The sequence below is a fragment of the Abramis brama genome (assembly GCF_963993115.1).
Source record: "Abramis brama genome assembly, chromosome: 22".
Taxonomy (NCBI): Eukaryota; Metazoa; Chordata; class Actinopteri; order Cypriniformes; family Leuciscidae; genus Abramis; species Abramis brama.
Genome location: NC_139984.1, coordinates 17,675,548 through 17,692,549, shown reverse-complemented (window position 1 = coordinate 17,692,549; position 17,002 = coordinate 17,675,548). Strand labels below are relative to the sequence as shown.

At 37.6% G+C, this 17,002-nt stretch overlaps 1 protein-coding gene across 15 annotated transcripts; it reads left to right on the top strand.

Moving 5' to 3' along the window:
• The first annotated feature begins 67 nt into the window (after positions 1–67).
• rnf207b (ring finger protein 207b) lies at positions 68–16,913 on the top strand. Of its 15 annotated transcripts, XM_084099760.1 has the most exons (19): positions 68–73; positions 8,440–8,509; positions 8,826–9,016; positions 9,994–10,126; positions 11,291–11,435; positions 11,552–11,633; positions 11,717–11,792; positions 11,899–12,024; positions 12,171–12,217; positions 13,031–13,103; positions 13,195–13,263; positions 13,374–13,442; positions 13,516–13,637; positions 13,718–13,895; positions 15,090–15,275; positions 15,358–15,409; positions 15,499–15,616; positions 16,094–16,186; positions 16,289–16,913. In XM_084099760.1, the coding sequence occupies exons 3-19, from the start codon at positions 8,826–8,828 to the stop codon at positions 16,431–16,433; spliced, it is 1,905 nt and encodes a 634-aa protein (XP_083955886.1). In that variant the 5' UTR covers positions 68–73; positions 8,440–8,509; the 3' UTR covers positions 16,434–16,913. The 15 variants fall into 15 exon arrangements, with proteins under 15 accessions (XP_083955886.1, XP_083955894.1, XP_083955895.1 ...); XM_084099768.1 differs by lacking the exon at positions 68–73 and having other exon boundaries at positions 8,372–8,509; positions 11,552–11,627; XM_084099767.1 differs by lacking the exon at positions 68–73 and having other exon boundaries at positions 8,376–8,530.
• The last annotated feature ends 89 nt before the right edge of the window (positions 16,914–17,002 follow it).

Here is a 17,002-nt window from a genome sequence, read left to right as displayed (position 1 = left end):
TTGTCATAGGACCCGTCACATGACGCATTTCCTGTATTTGGCCCCAATGTTCAAAGGGGCATGGAGACCGCAAGTATGTGTTGACTTTTGATTACCATAATGGACACATTTAAAAAGCAAGTAAAGTTTTTACAGAGCTAAGGCAAAGTTTTATTTACACATTTTGATTTTCAGTAGCTATACTTTACACTTTAAAAAAACCTCTAAATATCTGTTCATTAGTCGCTATGTAACAGTCAACACGATTTAACAATTATGATACTTATAGAATATAAAAAGCAGTTGCAAATGTGCATTCATCTCTGCACCAATTAAACGTTGCACTACCAAATTCTAATATCTAATTAATTTAACGTACACTGGAAAGTTTTCCTCAACATCTCTTGATTTTGTGGCATGTGAGTTCCTGAACATGATGAATGATAGATACACTTTACCGCTACAATGCCATATTAGAGATAGTGTGGATTTATGGTGCGTCTACAATCGAATATGGGATGAATATAGTATCAAAATGTTTAACATGTGCAAGCACTATATATAATCCATGAACTTGATAAATGTTGCAGATATGTTTTACTATCTACAACCAAATGCCTTTCAACTTGCGTGTGCAAAATTCTAAATTGAATGAATGTGTAGCAATTTGTACAAATAGAGACATTTTTGTGAATACAAATGTTTTCTTCTGTATTAGTGTATCATAATTTGCACATGCAACAAAGAAGATGTGCGTTTGTGGATCAGGTGACACGCGTACATTCATTGACGTCTTTTCTGAGTCAATCTCATTTGATTCATTTGGATTTTGAGACTTTCCTTTCACGGTTTTTAAGCATTTCACAACCCACACACAAACAAGTACAAATTAATAGGCCTGGTGCTAATTATTAACAAAGAGCTGAGTGTGATGGAGATCACTTTGGAGGTGATGTATGATAAACTTACTGTTGTGTGATTCAGTTGAGAAGTAGTCTCATGTAGAGTAACGGCATAAAGTCTGGTCCACATTGCAGTGCTAGTCTAGTCAAATTTAGCGCTTTTCAAATACACATTGTTTCAAAGCAGCTTTACAGAAAATCATGTTAATGTTTATAATATCTGAATTTCTGCATGCCTCTCACATTTATCAGATTAGAGCTGGGCGATGATATAGTTTACATTTTGCAACAATACAAGCAATCAAGCAGTTGAGATCTGCTATATACATTATGCTGATACTGTATGAATGCGAATAAAGTTGGACATGCTTAAATATCCAACCTTATATAAAGAACTGGGCAAAAATGTTATAAAATTTTGCAATGAAATAAAAAATCAGGCACCTGAGACTATTTAATTACTTTCAGCTGCCTGATTTTTATATATATATACACACACACACATAATAGATATATATAATATACTATATATATATATTAATATATAGCCTATATATATATATATATATATATATATATATATATATATACAGTGCCTTGCGAAAGTATTCAGCCCCCTTGACCTTTTCGACCTTTTGCCACATTTCAGGCTTCAAACATAAAGATATAAAACTGTATTTTTTTGTGAAGAATCAACAACAAGTGGGACACAATCATGAAGTGGAACGAAATTTATTGGATATTTCAAACTTTTTTAACAAATAAAAAACTGAAAAATTGGGCGTGCAAAATTATTTAGCCCCTTTACTTTCAGTGCAGCAAACTCTCTCCAGAAGTTAAGTGAGGATCTCTGAATGATCAAATGTTTACCTAAATGACTAATGATGATAAATAGAATCCACCTGTGTGTAATCAAGTCTCCGTATAAATGCACCTGCTCTGTGATAGTCTCAGAGGTCCGTTTAAAGCACAGAGAGCATCATGAAGAACAAGGAACACACCAGGCAGGTCCGAGATACTGTTGTGGAGAAGTTTAAAGCCGGATTTGGATACAGAAAGATTTCCCAAGCTTTAAATATCCCAAGGAGCACTGTGCAAGCGATAATATTGAAATGGAAGGAGTATCAGACCACTGCATATCTACCAAGACCCGGCTGTCCCTAAACTTTCAGCTCATACAAGGAGAAGACTGATCAGAGATGCAGCCAAGAGGCCCATGATCACTCCGGATGAACTGCAGAGATCTACAGCTGAGGTGGGAGACTCTGTCCATAGGACAACAATCAGTCGTATACTGCACAAATCTGGCCTTTATGGAAGAGTGGCAAGAAGAAAGCCATTTCTTAAAGATATCCATAAAAAGTGTCGTTTAAAGTTTGCCACAAGCCACCTGGGCTGGGAGACACACCAAACATGTGAAAGAAGGTGCTCTGGTCAGATGAAACCAAAATCGAACTTTTTGGCAACAATGCAAAACGTTATGTTTGGCGTAAAAGCAACACAGCTCATCACCCTGAACACACCATCCCCACTGTCAAACATGGTGGTGGCAGCATCATGGTTTGGGCCTGCTTTTCTTCAGCAGGGACAGGGAAGATGGTTAAAATTGATGGGAAGATGGATCATGGAGCCAAATACAAGACCATTCTGGAAGAAAACCTGATGGAGTCTGCAAAAGACCTGAGACTGGGACGGAGATTTGTCTTCCAACAAGACAATGATCCAAAACATAAAGCAAAATCTACAATGGAATGGTTCACAAATAAACATATCCAGGTGTTAGAATGGCCAAGTCAAAGTCCAGACCTGAATCCAATCGAGAATCTGTGGAAAGAACTGAAAACTGCTGTTCACAAACACTCTCCATCCAACCTCACTGAGCTCAAGCTGTTTTGCAAGGAGGAATGGGCAAGAATTTCAGTATTTCGATGTGCAAAACTGATAGAGACATACCCCAAGCGACTTACAGCTGTAATCGCCGCAAAAGGTGGCACTACAAAGTATTAACTTAAGGGGGCTGAATAATTTTGCACGCCCAATTTTTCAGTTTTTTATTTGTTAAAAAAGTTTGAAATATCCAATAAATTTCGTTCCACTTCATGATTGTGTCCCACTTGTTGTTGATTCTTCACAAAAAATTACAGTTTTATATCTTTATGTTTGAAGCCTGAAATGTGGCAAAAGGTCGAAAAGTTCAAGGGGGCTGAATACTTTCGCAAGGCACTGTATATATTGTTAAAAAATATGCTATTTTTGAGAAATGTTTAAGAACAAGAACATTTTGACATCAAAACATGCACACTTAGTGCGGGTGTTTAAACTTTTGCTTTAAATGCAATTTGTTTCATATCAAAAGGAACCTCTTGTATGTCGCTATGTTGTCAGTGTCCTCTTTACTCCGCAATGTTTTTCACTGCATGAGAAAACAGACGTGTGGTGAGAGAGTGTGAGAACAGCGTCAATTACATGAGTTTCACACTCAAAAATGCTCAAAATTAGATTACAGAGCTTGCCAGTTCAAGAAAATGTTTTCCCAGTTTTGTGTGCAGTATTGATCAGATGGTCAGTCAGATAATCTTTGCTGTGAAACTCCAATGTGTTTTAAACAACCAGCCTCATACTCACCATTTTAAGAAGTTTTGTGTTTCTGCAGAGATCAGCTTCCTGTGTGGTGGAAGACAGTTGGCCACAGTTTCTGAGCTGACCACCTGCGGCCTTTTCACCCTGTCATTACAAGAGTTTCAGGAGATTGAGGAAGAGTTCCCACATTTTGTGAACGAACTGAGGGGAGCAGCTCCCCACTAAGCAAAATGATGTCCAAAACACGTCTTTTCAACGTCTTTGTCACAAAAGTCGGACGTTGAAAAGACGTCCACTGAGGAGCCAGAATGAAAGTTTTTATGACGTCTTTTTTTGACGTGTTCTGCACGTCCGATATCTAGACGTTCATCGAACCTTCGTACAAGGTTAAAACTAGTTCAGATGTGGCCATTGTGGACATATTTCAACATCATTTATGGTCTCATTTATACATAATTACTTTGACTATTGCTGTCAGATGATCTTAGTGAGAATTAACAGAGGTTTAGATGTTGATATGTGTTTAATTTGAAGTGTCACCATTGTGGCGATCAGTGTTTGCTTTAGTTGGGCTCTTGGTCCCCTTTCTTTTTACTTTAACTTTTCTTTGGCTGCTGTAACAGTGTGTTTGTGTAACACAATTGTTTTGGCAGAGAAAGCCTAGAAAAAGTGTGAGGTGTTATCAGCGCAATGTTGATGATGACATAATCATCACAAAATGGGCATCTAATATTGTGTTTAAAGTTTTGTGTTTATATTTGGCGTTCATAACCACCAACCTTGTGGAACTGCATTATTGGTGCCAAAAGCATTAAAATGATCACTTATTTAAAGGTGTATAAAAAGCATGTGCACATGATGTTTTGAGCAAATGTATCATATAGTCACACACAGACATCAAGATTTTGCATATGATTCACAACAATGGTGACAATTAAAAAAAAAAAAAAAAAGCTTCATGCTGCAATGCATGATGGGTAGCTTTCATAGTACAAAACTTATCCTTAATTCCCAAGCTTTTTTGTTTTGATTGTCACCGTTGTTGTGATTCATATCCAAAATCTTGATGTCTGTGTGTGACTACGTGACACACTTGCTCAAAACATCATGTGCACATGTTTTTTATACACCTTCAAATAAGTGATCATTTTAATGCTTTAGGCACCAATATTGCAGTCCCACAAGGTTGGTGGTTATGAATGCCAAAGCATCTGACAACATTAGATGCTTGTTTTGTGATGATTTCATGATCATCAATAAGCTGAAAACAGCTGATCTTACTTATTATTGGCTTTCTCTGCCACAACAATTGTGTTTTACACACAGTTAAAGCAGTCAAATAAAAGTAACGGGGACCAAGAGCCCAACTAAAGCAAACACTGATCACCACAATGGTGACACTTCAAATTAAACAAATATCAACATCTAAACCTCACTAAGATCATCTGACAGCAATAGTCAAAGTAATTATGTCTAAATGAGACCATAAATGATGCTGAAAATATGTCCACAATGGCCACATCTGAACTAGTTTTAAACTTGTACGAAGGTTCGATGAACGTCTAGATATCGGACGTGCAGAACACGTCAAAAAAAGACGTCATAAAAACTTTCATTCTGGCTCCTCAGTGGATGTCTTTTCAACGTCCGACTTTTGTGACAAAGACGTTGAAAAGACGTGTTTTGGACATCATTTTGCTTAGTGGGTCAATATGGAGGACCAGGAGTGCCACTTAAAAATAAAATGAAGAATCAATTTATCAATTTAATAATTCAAACATAAAAATGTATATAAATAAATCACTTTTAAATGGACAAATTAATAGACATTTTTAAAGTTGTTTATTTTATTAGCTCAACAGTATAAAAATGATCTAGAAAGTAAGTCTTGCATTATGAGTTGCTTTGTACACTGTAAAAAGTGAATAGTTGGATCAACTTAAAAAAATTACTTCAATTGGTAACACCTAAAGAAATTAAGTTTTCTCAACTTAAATTATCACGTTTTTCATGATAAAACGTGATAATTTAAGTTGAGAAAACTTAATTTCTTTAGGTGTTACCAATTGAAGTAATTTTTTTAAGTTGATCCAACTATTCACTTTTTACAGTGTACGGTCATCGGGAGGGGACATGTTCGGTTCACTTAGTTTTGTCGTGGCCATGACACATTAACTTGTGGGAACGTGATAATAAGTTGTGGCCACGACGAGATCATTTTGTCCAGGTAATGCATCCTTATTTCGTGTAGTAGTGGGAAGTTCGGATCATTTTACTAGCTCGGATCTTTGAATCTCGTTCATCAAAATGAACGAATCTTTTTTCGAGTCATTTCATTCATTTCATCAGAATGTATTTAAAATGTTACATGTTAGCCAAATTCCCCAAACACATTAAATGCTGATCGCATTTAGAATAAGAAAAAAAATTGCAATGCAAGGAAAAGGCCAAATTATGAGAAACAGAATCGATTAATTCATTGATCTTGGTCTTCAGGCTATGCAGTCTGTTAGTTTACCTCACCTCCCGAAGCCGTTCGTTCACCCCGTGACATCCTCATAAACTGAGCTTTGCAGTCTGTACCGGATACAGAATTGATTAGTTCATGTTTTGAGTCTATCGACTTCGGGTTCGAGTCATTCATTCATCACGTGACAGAAGAACGAAAGACTCAGAAGAATCTAGATTAAAAAGTTTGTCGAGACAGACTTTAAGTTGGCTTGAGAAAGTTTGGACCAGAAAGTTTGAAGAAGTTTAAAGTAGTTTGAAGTTTAAATTAGTTTAAAGTTTAAATTAGTTTGAAGTTTAAATTAGTTTAAAGTTTAAAGTAGTTTGGAGTTAAAGTGTCCTGGGTGGTTGCTAGGTGGTTGCTAGGGTATTCTGGGTGGTTGCTAGGCAGTTGCTAGGGCGTTCTTGGTGGTTGCTATGGTGTTGCTAGGGTATTCTGGGTGGTTGCTAGGCGGTTGCTAGGGTGTTCTGGGTGGTTGCTAGGTGGTTGCTATGGTATTCTGGATGGTTGCTATGGTGTTCTGGGCGGTTGCTAGGCGGTTGCTAAGGTATTTTTGGTGGTTGCTATGGTGTTCTAGGTGGTTGCTAGGCGGTTGCTAGGGTATTCTGGGTGGTTGCTAGGGTGTTGCTAGACGGTTGCTAGGGTGTTCTGGGTGGTTGCTATGCTGTTGCTAGACGGTTGCTAGGGTATTCTGGGTGGTTGCTAGGGTGTTCTGGGTGGTTGCTATGGTGTTGCTAGGCGGTTACTAAGGTATTTTGGATGGTTGCTAGGGTGTTCTGGGTGGTTGCTATGCTGTTGCTAAGCGGTTGCTAGGGTATTCTGGTTGGTTTCTTAGGGTGTTCTGGGTGGTTGCTAGGGTATTCTGGGTGGTTGCTAGGGTGTTTCTAGGCGGTTGCTAGGGTGTTCTGGGTGGTTGCTATGGTGTTTCTAGGCGGTTGCTTAGGTATTTTTGGTGGTTGCTAGGGTGTTCTGTGTGGTTGCTATTGTGTTACTAAGCGGTTGCTATGGTATTTTGGGTGGTTGCTAGGGTGTTCTGGATGGTTGCTAGGCAGTTGCTATGATGTTCTGGGTGGTTGCTATGGTGTTGCTAGGTGGTTGCTAGGGTATTCTGGGTGATTGCTTGGCCGTTTCTAGGCGGTTGCTAGGGTGTTCAGGGTGGTTGCTATGGTGTTACTAGGTGGTTGGTAGTTGTCACAGATGGTTACTTGGAGTTTTTATAGAGTTATTTTTAGCATGATCTTGGCATGATTTAGCACTTAAATAAATCACTATTAGCATGTAGCTATTCACTGCTAGCATGTATAGGTATGTTTGAAGTGCTGTTTGCTAGCATGAGTCAAAAGAGCCAACCCTCATCTCTATACAATGTTCTGATACAGAGATATAGGTCTTGCAAAACGGTTGCTAGGGTACTCTAGTTTGTTTGATATGGAGTTGCTTGGGAGCTGGAAGCTTTAAACTTAAGAAGTTTAAAGTAGTTTAAAGTAGTCAGAGAGTATCGTCACTACCAGCGTCAATGGATTTGCGACACGAGACACCAAACCCTCTTGAAACCAAGGGGGTAATCCAGCACCCGGAAAGCGTACCTTCTATGAGGGCATCCATTGGCTAACAAGCCATCACCTGCTGTTAGCATTCCATTGATTCCGTTTTTGTAAAAATAGGCCAACGATTGCGTCATAACCACGCAACTCTCTGTCGCACAGTAGAGAAATTACCATATACTGTAGACAAGAGGAGAAGCTCGCAGTCAATCGGGGGGACGTGGAGGCATAAAGTCCGATAAAGTCAAGGGAGAAACCCCTAGAGAGTCATAAAGTTGCTCCTGCTCCAAGCTCATGGACAGCTCCTACTCACGCTCTCCGTCTCGGCAAGATTCAGAAGGGAATGATTCAGATTTCTCTTGGCACAGCTACTAGAAGTCTTACAACTGTCAGACAGGTTGCTCACGTCACATCTACGTCATCAAGCTCAGTTTGAGTCTGCGCAGTATGCTCAGCCATCAGGAAGTGAATACTTCTAAGTGACTTCACTTGTCTCCGTTGAAGTCTATGGGGTCGCTGTGTCCATTTCTTTTACTGTCTATGCTAGAAACAAACTTCTTCGTCTTGCAGTGAAAATGAGAGTCGAGAATCGATATGCTCCATTGCTTCTGTGTTGTGGTTTTATTTGTGTAAAAGAAATGGACACAAATGAAATGGATGCTGTGCCGAGGCACAACCCACGTAAAGTTGATAATTCCGCGAATAACTGCAATTGCAAATTTCAAACAGAGATGGAGACAAAGAGGAAAAACTACGGACTGCAGCTTTAATTTTAGATACCTCTGCTTTTGACAGACAAATGGCATCTGGTTTGTGTTGTGTAATCAAGGTCTGAGTATTCTGGCCCCAACATATCAGTTCGTCATACAACAGATAGAGGAGTGTGAAGTCATTGTTTGTTTTTGAAGCCATATCCTGCATTTAGGAACCCTCACAGAACCTTCACACGGCATTCTCTGTCACTCCACCCAGCAGAAGCACTCGGACAGGACAAGGTACATACATATTCTTTATAGGTGAATGCAATTAAATGTGTATATATTTCAATATGCATTCATTCATGTCACTTTATGTTTCTTCGCAGCCTATTCAAAGGCATGTTTCTGTTTTGGAGCTATCTTCTATAATAATAAATATTGAACTTGGATCTCAACTTTTTCACTGTATATTCTGAATCAATGACAGCCCAAGGATACTAAGCATACTCAGAGTAATATGTACTATAGATAGGCTATAAATGTGCAATGTGTAAATGTGCTCCTGTAGCATATAGTATATCAGAATATCTGAAGGTCTTTATTATATTTTCAGATGTCTGGAGAGATCTTTTCCCCTCTGGATAATCTCTATGACCCGGACAGTGCCAACTGCCATCCTCTGGTGTGCCACTTGTGCCAAGAACAGTATGAGCATCCATGTCTACTGGACTGTTATCACACTTTCTGTGCCAGCTGCCTGCGCGGAAGGACTGTGGACAGCCGACTGACTTGCCCTCTCTGTGGGTAAGAATTTACTTCATTTAATCATTGATCACCTTATTCTGACAATTCACACACTATATAAATTATTGCAATGGGGTGGAAAGGGCCCACAGTGTTAGAACAGATTTAAACGCAAAGATAAAGCCTATGACATGTATGCATTTGAAAAAGATTGTATTTATAGATTTGAATGAGGAATGTTTCCTCTTGAACATTGTTTGGCCAGCTCTATGGTGCCAGGGGCATCTGTAGGAGGGATTACCTGTTAACAGCTGCAACTGGTCTCTGGGCACATTCCGCCAAGGCCACTGTGGCATCAAACAATAAACATAACACTATCTGACACTTGACATTGGATACACGGGTCCTGGGCTGGCTACAATTAGAGATGGCTGAAATGCCTGTGCGCTCACCCTTCTGCTGCCATATAGTAAGTCTAGCAGCAGTTTAAGCACACTGTAGATCTTGCACTTATGGAGGGAATCTATAAAAAAATAGAAAAAGGTTGGTGTTCTTTATAAAGAAGCATGTTAGAGTAAGTATGAATTTGTTTTAATCTGATTCAGTGTTAATTTGTCAAATGTCTCAGCATTTTGAGTGTTACATTGTCATTGTGATCGCATGCATTTTTATGCATCAGCAATGCAAAGGACCGTGTTAATGTTATTATATAGGATAATATTGTTGTTTAAAACATTTTGTCAAATACACTGTAAAATCTTCTCATAAAAGTGAATTAACAGGGGATCTTTGAACTGTTAACCTAATTAGTATTTTTTATTTTATTTGTAGAGTTGATTGAGTCCCTTTCTGTTTGTGTCTATTTCCGTCTCTATGGGGGTTTATGAATCGCTATCTCAGAATTCAGAAGAGAGCTATTTGTGTCGTTGTTGCTATGAAGGAGGGATAAACACATCAGTGCCAGATGTATGACTAAGACATTATCAATGGGTCAAAAGTTCTGCACAGACACACAAAACTGTCTGTTTCTTTTGTAGACATCAGTCAGTTGTGAAAGGAATAAATGCACTTCCTCCAGAGGATCGACTCCTGAAGTTCTTGTTGGACAGTTCAGCAGACAGTGAGGAAACCGTGCAGTGTGCTAACTGTGATTTGGAGTGCAAGAAACAGGTCTTGTTATCACAATACTGTAACGTGCACTTAAAGAATAATTTATTGGTTCCCCATCCTTAAAGTCACGATGTAACACAAATAGTGACAGATATTTTATTCACATAAACATTCATCAACTCGCACATTAGTTGTGGTAAACAGGCATGTTTGCTTAACGTGTGAGAACCAATAAGGTTCATTCTTCTTGTGTTAAAGGGTTAGTTCACCTCAAAATGAAAATGTCCTGATAATTTACTCACCCCAATGCCATCCAAGATGTCCATGTCTTTCTTTCTTCAGTGGAAAAGAAATTAAGTTTTTTGAGGAAAACATTTCAGGATTTTTCTCCACACAATGGACTTCAAGGGTAACCAAATTGTTGAAGTCCAAATCAATGTAGTTTCAAAGGGCTTTGAAGTGCCTCAAAGGGCTCTGCACAATCTTAGCTGAGCAATAGGGTCTTATCTATCGAAACGATCTGTCATTTTCTTAAAAAAAAAAATATATATATATATATATATATTAATGAGTTTGATTTACTAAAAAGATATTAGAGTAATTTGTTCGAGAACCGGACTACAGCAGTTGCACTTTATATTTTTTATTCACTAAAAAGTCACTCATTGGGAATTTGACTCAGCTGATCGTGCTGTTGATTCAGTAGCAGTGTTTGCCGCATTCAACTCTGGGTTGCACTTTATTTAACAGTATGTGTACTTACGTGTACTTACAGTGTACTTACCGAAGAAAGTACTGGTTAATATAAGGTGGGTTAAGGTTAGGTTTAGGGGTAGGTTCAGGCCAGGGTTAGTACCTAGTTGTGTAAGTACATACTGTAGTATGTACATGGGGAACAGGACTGTAAAATAAAGGGTAGCACATATTTATACACATATGTATATGTACTTACATATGTACTTATTGTAGTAATGACTATAACTGGGTAATAACTAGGCACTAACCCTGAACCTACCCCTAAACCTAACCCCATCCCTTATTGTTACCTCACATTACTCAGTATCTTCATGCGTAAGTTAGTACACTGTAAGTACAACCAAGTACAACCAAAAGTGCAGCCAAATAAAGTGCTACCAAACTCAAATATTACAGATGATATATTTTTTTTTTACAGATGAGTGTTTTGTTTGTTTAAGTATTTAATTCTTCTGTCACAAACCCCAGGATGTGGATGCAATGTATTATTGCAACACTTGTTGCCAACCACTGTGTCGAGACTGCAGGGAAACCACCCATAAGGCCAAGATGTTTTCCTGCCACGAGATTGTCTCCTTGGCAAAGCGCACCAAAGAAGCCCACAAAAAATGTGGTGTGTGTGAAGCTCTATTTTGAATTAGTTCAAAGTACTTAAATTAATGACATTTCTTTTGTCAAGAACTCTTTAATGCTAAAGCTTTGGGATTTGTGCATGTTATCTATTTGCAGCCCTCCATGAGGAACTCTACATCATGTTTTCTACAGAGAAAAAGTCCATGCTCTGCATCAACTGCTTCAGAGACATGCAAGTGTGAGTTCTAAACTTAACTGAGTATGTAATTAGCATATGACCCATATGATTTCAAAATAATGTGGGTTAGTCTTATTCCATAGGGAGAACAGAGCACACTGCATTGATATTGAGACAGCATATTTACAAGGCTGTAAAAAACTGGACCAAGCCGTCTTAGTGAGTTTCTCTCCCATCCTTTTTTCTGCAGTAATATGTACTTTCATCTGTGTCTGTATTGTGTGGAGCTGTGGAGCTCCTATTGAAGTCATTTCACTCTCCTCAGGCTGTGAAGGAGCTTCAGACTTCAGCTCGGGAAGCAATTATTCTGCTCAAAGCCATGATTGGAGAGGTCAGAACCAATGTGGATGAAGAGGAGAGCGCCATCTGCACTTTGTTCAATAATATGCAGGTGCCATGCACAAATACTCAGTTAATCTGCTACACTTTTATGGTTTTGATTTGAGATGTAAAATTCATTTGGAATGATTAATAATAAAATTGCTGATTTGCACATTTATTTATTTTTTTTATATTTTTTTATTATTTTTTGCTCAGGAAAAACTAGCAGAGAGAAAAAAGATCCTACTCAAAGCAGCACAAAGGTAAATACATACATACATATATACATACATATATATATATATATATATATATATATATATATATGTAAATAAATAAAAAATTTAGCACTTTATTTTACAGTCCTGTTTCCCATGTACATACCATGTACTTATTATAGTAATTACAATAACTGGGTAATAACTTGGTACTAACCCTAAACCTATCCTTAAACCTAACTTTAAACTATGTAGTTAACTTATATTAACCAGTACTTAGGCAAGTACACTGTAAGTACACGTAAGCGCATGTACTGTAAAATAAAGTGCAACCAAAACTAAGACATACAGTATTGTCCAAAAGTGATGTCCGGCCATTGAAATATTATAAAAAATGTGTTAAATATTCTGTAAGCAAATTGAATAGTTGTGCTTGAAGTCAATTGTTTTATTTGTGATAATGCAATGAAACATGCCAAATTGTGCAGACATAATTTTTTAGCCATCTAGATAAAGAAATTATTATTATTACTGATAATGATGTAGTCAATGAATGCTTTTTCCTATGCATTCTTTGCATAGTAAAATCAAACCTGTAGCTGGAGTTTGCCTCTTTTTTTTTTCTTTTGCCAAATAATTTTGTCTGATAAATACCTTAAAATATTTAACAAATATAAAATATTCACAAAATTCACAAACCAAACCCCTCCGAACATCACTTTTGGCCACTACTGTATATTCTGCATCACTTACATGTGTATATATAATCTTGCAGAAAGGGATTAAGGTGAAGGAGAACCAAAGATCCTGATAAAGGAACACTTGTTATTAATCTTCTTTTGTGTGTTTATTTTCTAGCCAGCATGAGGAAAAGGAGAAAGCCTTTAAAGAGCAGTTATCACATCTTGCAGCACTCCTCCCAACTCTCCAGGTAAGTGTGTTTACTTCTCCATCTCCATTCATCTTAGCTTTTCAAATATTCCTGCTTGCTTTCAAACATGTTTCTTTTAACTTCTCTCCAGGTTCATCTTGTTACATGTTCTGCCTTTCTAAGCTCAGCAAATAAGTTTGAGTTTTTGGACATGGGATATGTGAGTAAAAACAAATGATTTTTTTATTTTCATTTAATCATAAAAAGAAAATTATTTCAAGGCATGCAACTGAGATTGATTGATTGATTGATTGATTTGAACTCACACAGCAATTAATGGAGAGACTAAAGAAGATTGTAAAACTACCACACAGACTGAGACCAGCTCAAAGCAGTAAGGTTAGTTTACTAAATGCAAGTATGTTAAATAAGTCAGTGCATAAGTTATATCTGCTGTTATCCATCCACGCAGATAAACACAGAGTATCGCTCTGAGTTTGCGCGCTGCCTGGAGCCTCTCTTGCTGTTGGGACATCGGCGTTCACTGTCCACTACAGGGAGTGTGGCTTTAGGTCTGGGAAACGCCAGTGGACTGTGAGTCTTGGTAGTAGGTGCTACTAAAACTTTAAAAAAGTTACTTAAAAAAGTAACAAAATTAATATTTTTTTATTTAGGATGCAATCATCCCTGTCAGTGCAATGTCACTCTCCAGCCATTAGTGACATGTCACTGTGCTCCTCGGTGGTGCGCAGGCCGACCTCACACCGTTACATCAGCACCAAAGTTCTGCTGGCGGAGGGTGGAGAGACGCCCTTTATGAACCACTGCTGCAACTATGAGAACAGCTACAGGGTGAGCGTTTCTCATGTGCTCCTGGCCATTATATTTTACTTTCAGACATTTTCCTGGCTAATTACATTTATTGTGTCGTTGCAAAAGAAAAGCAACAACAAAGTAAAATGAATGGTAACCAAATCCCAACCCTCGCGTGTCGGTCAAAAATGGCCGAATTGTTTTTATTTTTTGCCAATTAAAGGTGCAGTGTGTAAAATGTATGTACTATATTTTAGTTTGATGGTTTTATTTAATATTTTGTATTTTTAGGGGATTTTTTTTAATACTAAATTATATTTACACTGTATTTATAATCCATTTATTCACTTTTTGAGCATAGACCTGAAAATTAAATTTCCAACTTAAACAGACTTAAGTTTGATCGCTTTTCAAAAACGACACTTGGCAGATTATTGCTGAAATAAAAATTTATTTGGTTTTAACAGAATTTTACGTGTATTTTGCAGCCATTTTGCAGCGGCGCGAAAAGCCTGCTCACATAACACGTCCCTTTAGGTGAAAGACAGGAACAGGAGGCACGCGCGCGCACTGTGTGCAATCGATGTATCTTTCACTCGTGTGATCTTTCACGATGACATAATTTTGACAGTAGATTGTCGCGTCCTGATTCGTACTCGTAAACAAGACTTCGTACTCGTAACCCAGCAATCGTAAAACTGTATTTTGTGTGTGTAAATTAAACCAGTCGTAATTTTTTACAGGTTTTAGAATTACGCACGTACGGTTTGGATTTATGCACGTATTATTTTTGACAGTCTTTTTATTCCATAAATTGTTATGAAAAATACACAGAAATATTATTTACATTTGAAATATACATTTTCAAAATCATGTTTTACTCTAAAACTGCAAGAAAATTAAAGCCATAAATCTAAAAAAGTTGTGTTCCAAATTTGAGCTTGATATCTCAAAAAATTAGCTTTCAGTAAGATTTTGTTTGGCTGCAGTACCAAGTTTTCACTAGATAAAATTCGTCTCCCATTTATTTCCAATGCGGTCATTTTTAACCACGAGGAGTACAAGTGTGACTATTTTTTACAGGACCATTTAACCTTTTTGAATCATGTTCATGATTTTTTTTTTGTGTTCACATAGCAAGTGCCTAAACCTTTACCAAGTTTTGTACCGTTCCAATAAAGTAAAAAAAATATTGTACTGCAACTGACAGATTCTCCATGTGTGTTGGACCAGACTTTACAGACCCAAATCCAGAAGCTCAAAGACCAGGTGCAGGAGATTCACAGAGACCTGACCAAGCACCATTCCCTCACCAAACCCGACACCATGAGTGAGATTTTAGAGCGTTCTGTACAGGTGAACGGACAGATATCTATAGAGTACTCCTCAGTGGAGCTCATGCGGGCCATTTTCGAGGAGGTGAGATGGTAATAGTTTAAGACTGGCATTAGGAGGAGGCGAAAAAGAGGAGGGCTCATTATACCATCGATTTTGTTCTTAGATCTGGGAGGAGACGTTACAGAGGGTGGCAAATGAACAGGAGATTTATGAAGGTAAGTGAATTCATTCGATTTTCTCACTTAAATCTTCTCACTACTGAGTTTAAGTATTTAGTGATTCTTGTTTATTGTTCATTTTTTAGCACAACTTCATGACCTGCTTCAGTTAAAACAGGAGACCTCTTATTTGACCACTATCTCCAGACAAATAGGCCCTTACATTCGCTCCATAGCGAAAGTGAAAGAGCGTCTGGAGCCCAGGTACAAAGAGCTTGATGTATCATTCACATGGCTTATAGAGTAATATACACATATTACTTTATTTTCTACATTTTTGAAAGAAGTCTCATGCTCACAATACAGTATTTATGTGAAATATCATTACAATTTAAAATAGTTGTTTTCTATTTTAAAAGCTGAATACTCCATTACTCCAGTCTTCTTTAAAAATCATTCTAATATGCGGATTTGCTACTCAAGTAACCTTTTTTCAGGATTGTTTGATGAATATAAAGTTCAGTAGAACAACTTTTTTTAAATTTTGTAACAATGTAAATTTTGCTATGCCTAAAAAAAAGTTATCAAACAACTGACAATTTAATTTACACACCAAGGCTAATTTTTACCTGCAATCTGACACTTGGCAAGCTCACCATTCATAACTTACATTATCATTCACTCATACCCATGTATAATAATTATGGATTTTAATTTTTTATCTAATTTGATCTCTAACAGGCTGAAGGAGCCTAAAGAGCTGAAAGATGATCGCACAGAGATCATGCTGAAGCTCTATGAGGACAGCACCTCGACTGCAGACACACAGCCCAGGCGAGTTCCCTTCAATTTCTCAGAAGTATATTACAATGTTGACATTTGCAAGTTAATTAAAAGCAGTTCATTTAATGGCTATTCCATGCTTCACTGATACAGTAATGAGCTTTCCTGTAACACTGAGGACAACTGGACTCCAAACAGCCTATCAGAAGAGACCAATCCCAAGAACAAGGAATACTACAGGCCAAACAAACAGAAGAACACCACTGATACAACCAATCGCAAAGAGATATCAATGTGAAACCGCTTTTGTGTTGATCCTACAAACGGTTGTCAGCTTAGATGTCTGTTAAACTGAACAATAAGCATGTGTTAATGTAAATCTGATATACCGAAGCTTGAATAAAAACAGTTCACAGTGCTTGCATTTTAGAGAATCACAGTAATGTCAAATAAAAGTGATAAGCGTTCAGTGTTTATTTTAAAGGTTTGTTACATTTTGCTGAAGGTGTTAATAATGTACAGTTATCATTCAAGAGGTAGGGTGGTCCTCTCCCATCAGCTCTTTGCACGAGCGTAGTGCAAAAAACCTATTGCATGTGTTCAAATGTCCATTACCTGTACCTACGCATATATTATAGTGCTCGTCATTGGTTGAAAGTGTGCAAGAAATTCCTATTCTTTACCCAATGTCTATTTAAGCTACATCATGCCAGGAGGACAGCGAAGCCTTCCTCCTAGAAATGTAAAATCGTAAAGATAAAGACTTTGGATACAGCATACCCCTCCGGTGTTCGGCCCTCTGAATCCCACCTTCGTAGAAACAGATTTTTCTTGTTGAATTATCATGCAAGTGTGAAGGAAAGTGAA

What these genes read in the sequence shown, in the direction of transcription:
- rnf207b (XM_084099760.1), top strand. Translation starts at nt 8,826, where the DNA reads ATGTCTGGAGAGATCTTTTCCCCTCTGGATAATCTCTATGACCCGGAC. An exon ending in AACTGGACCAAGCCGTCTTA is followed by an intron (nt 11,793 to 11,898) that starts GTGAGTTTCTCT and finishes CACTCTCCTCAG; the next exon opens with GCTGTGAAGGAGCTTCAGAC. An exon ending in AGTTTTTGGACATGGGATAT is followed by an intron (nt 13,264 to 13,373) that starts GTGAGTAAAAAC and finishes GAACTCACACAG; the next exon opens with CAATTAATGGAGAGACTAAA.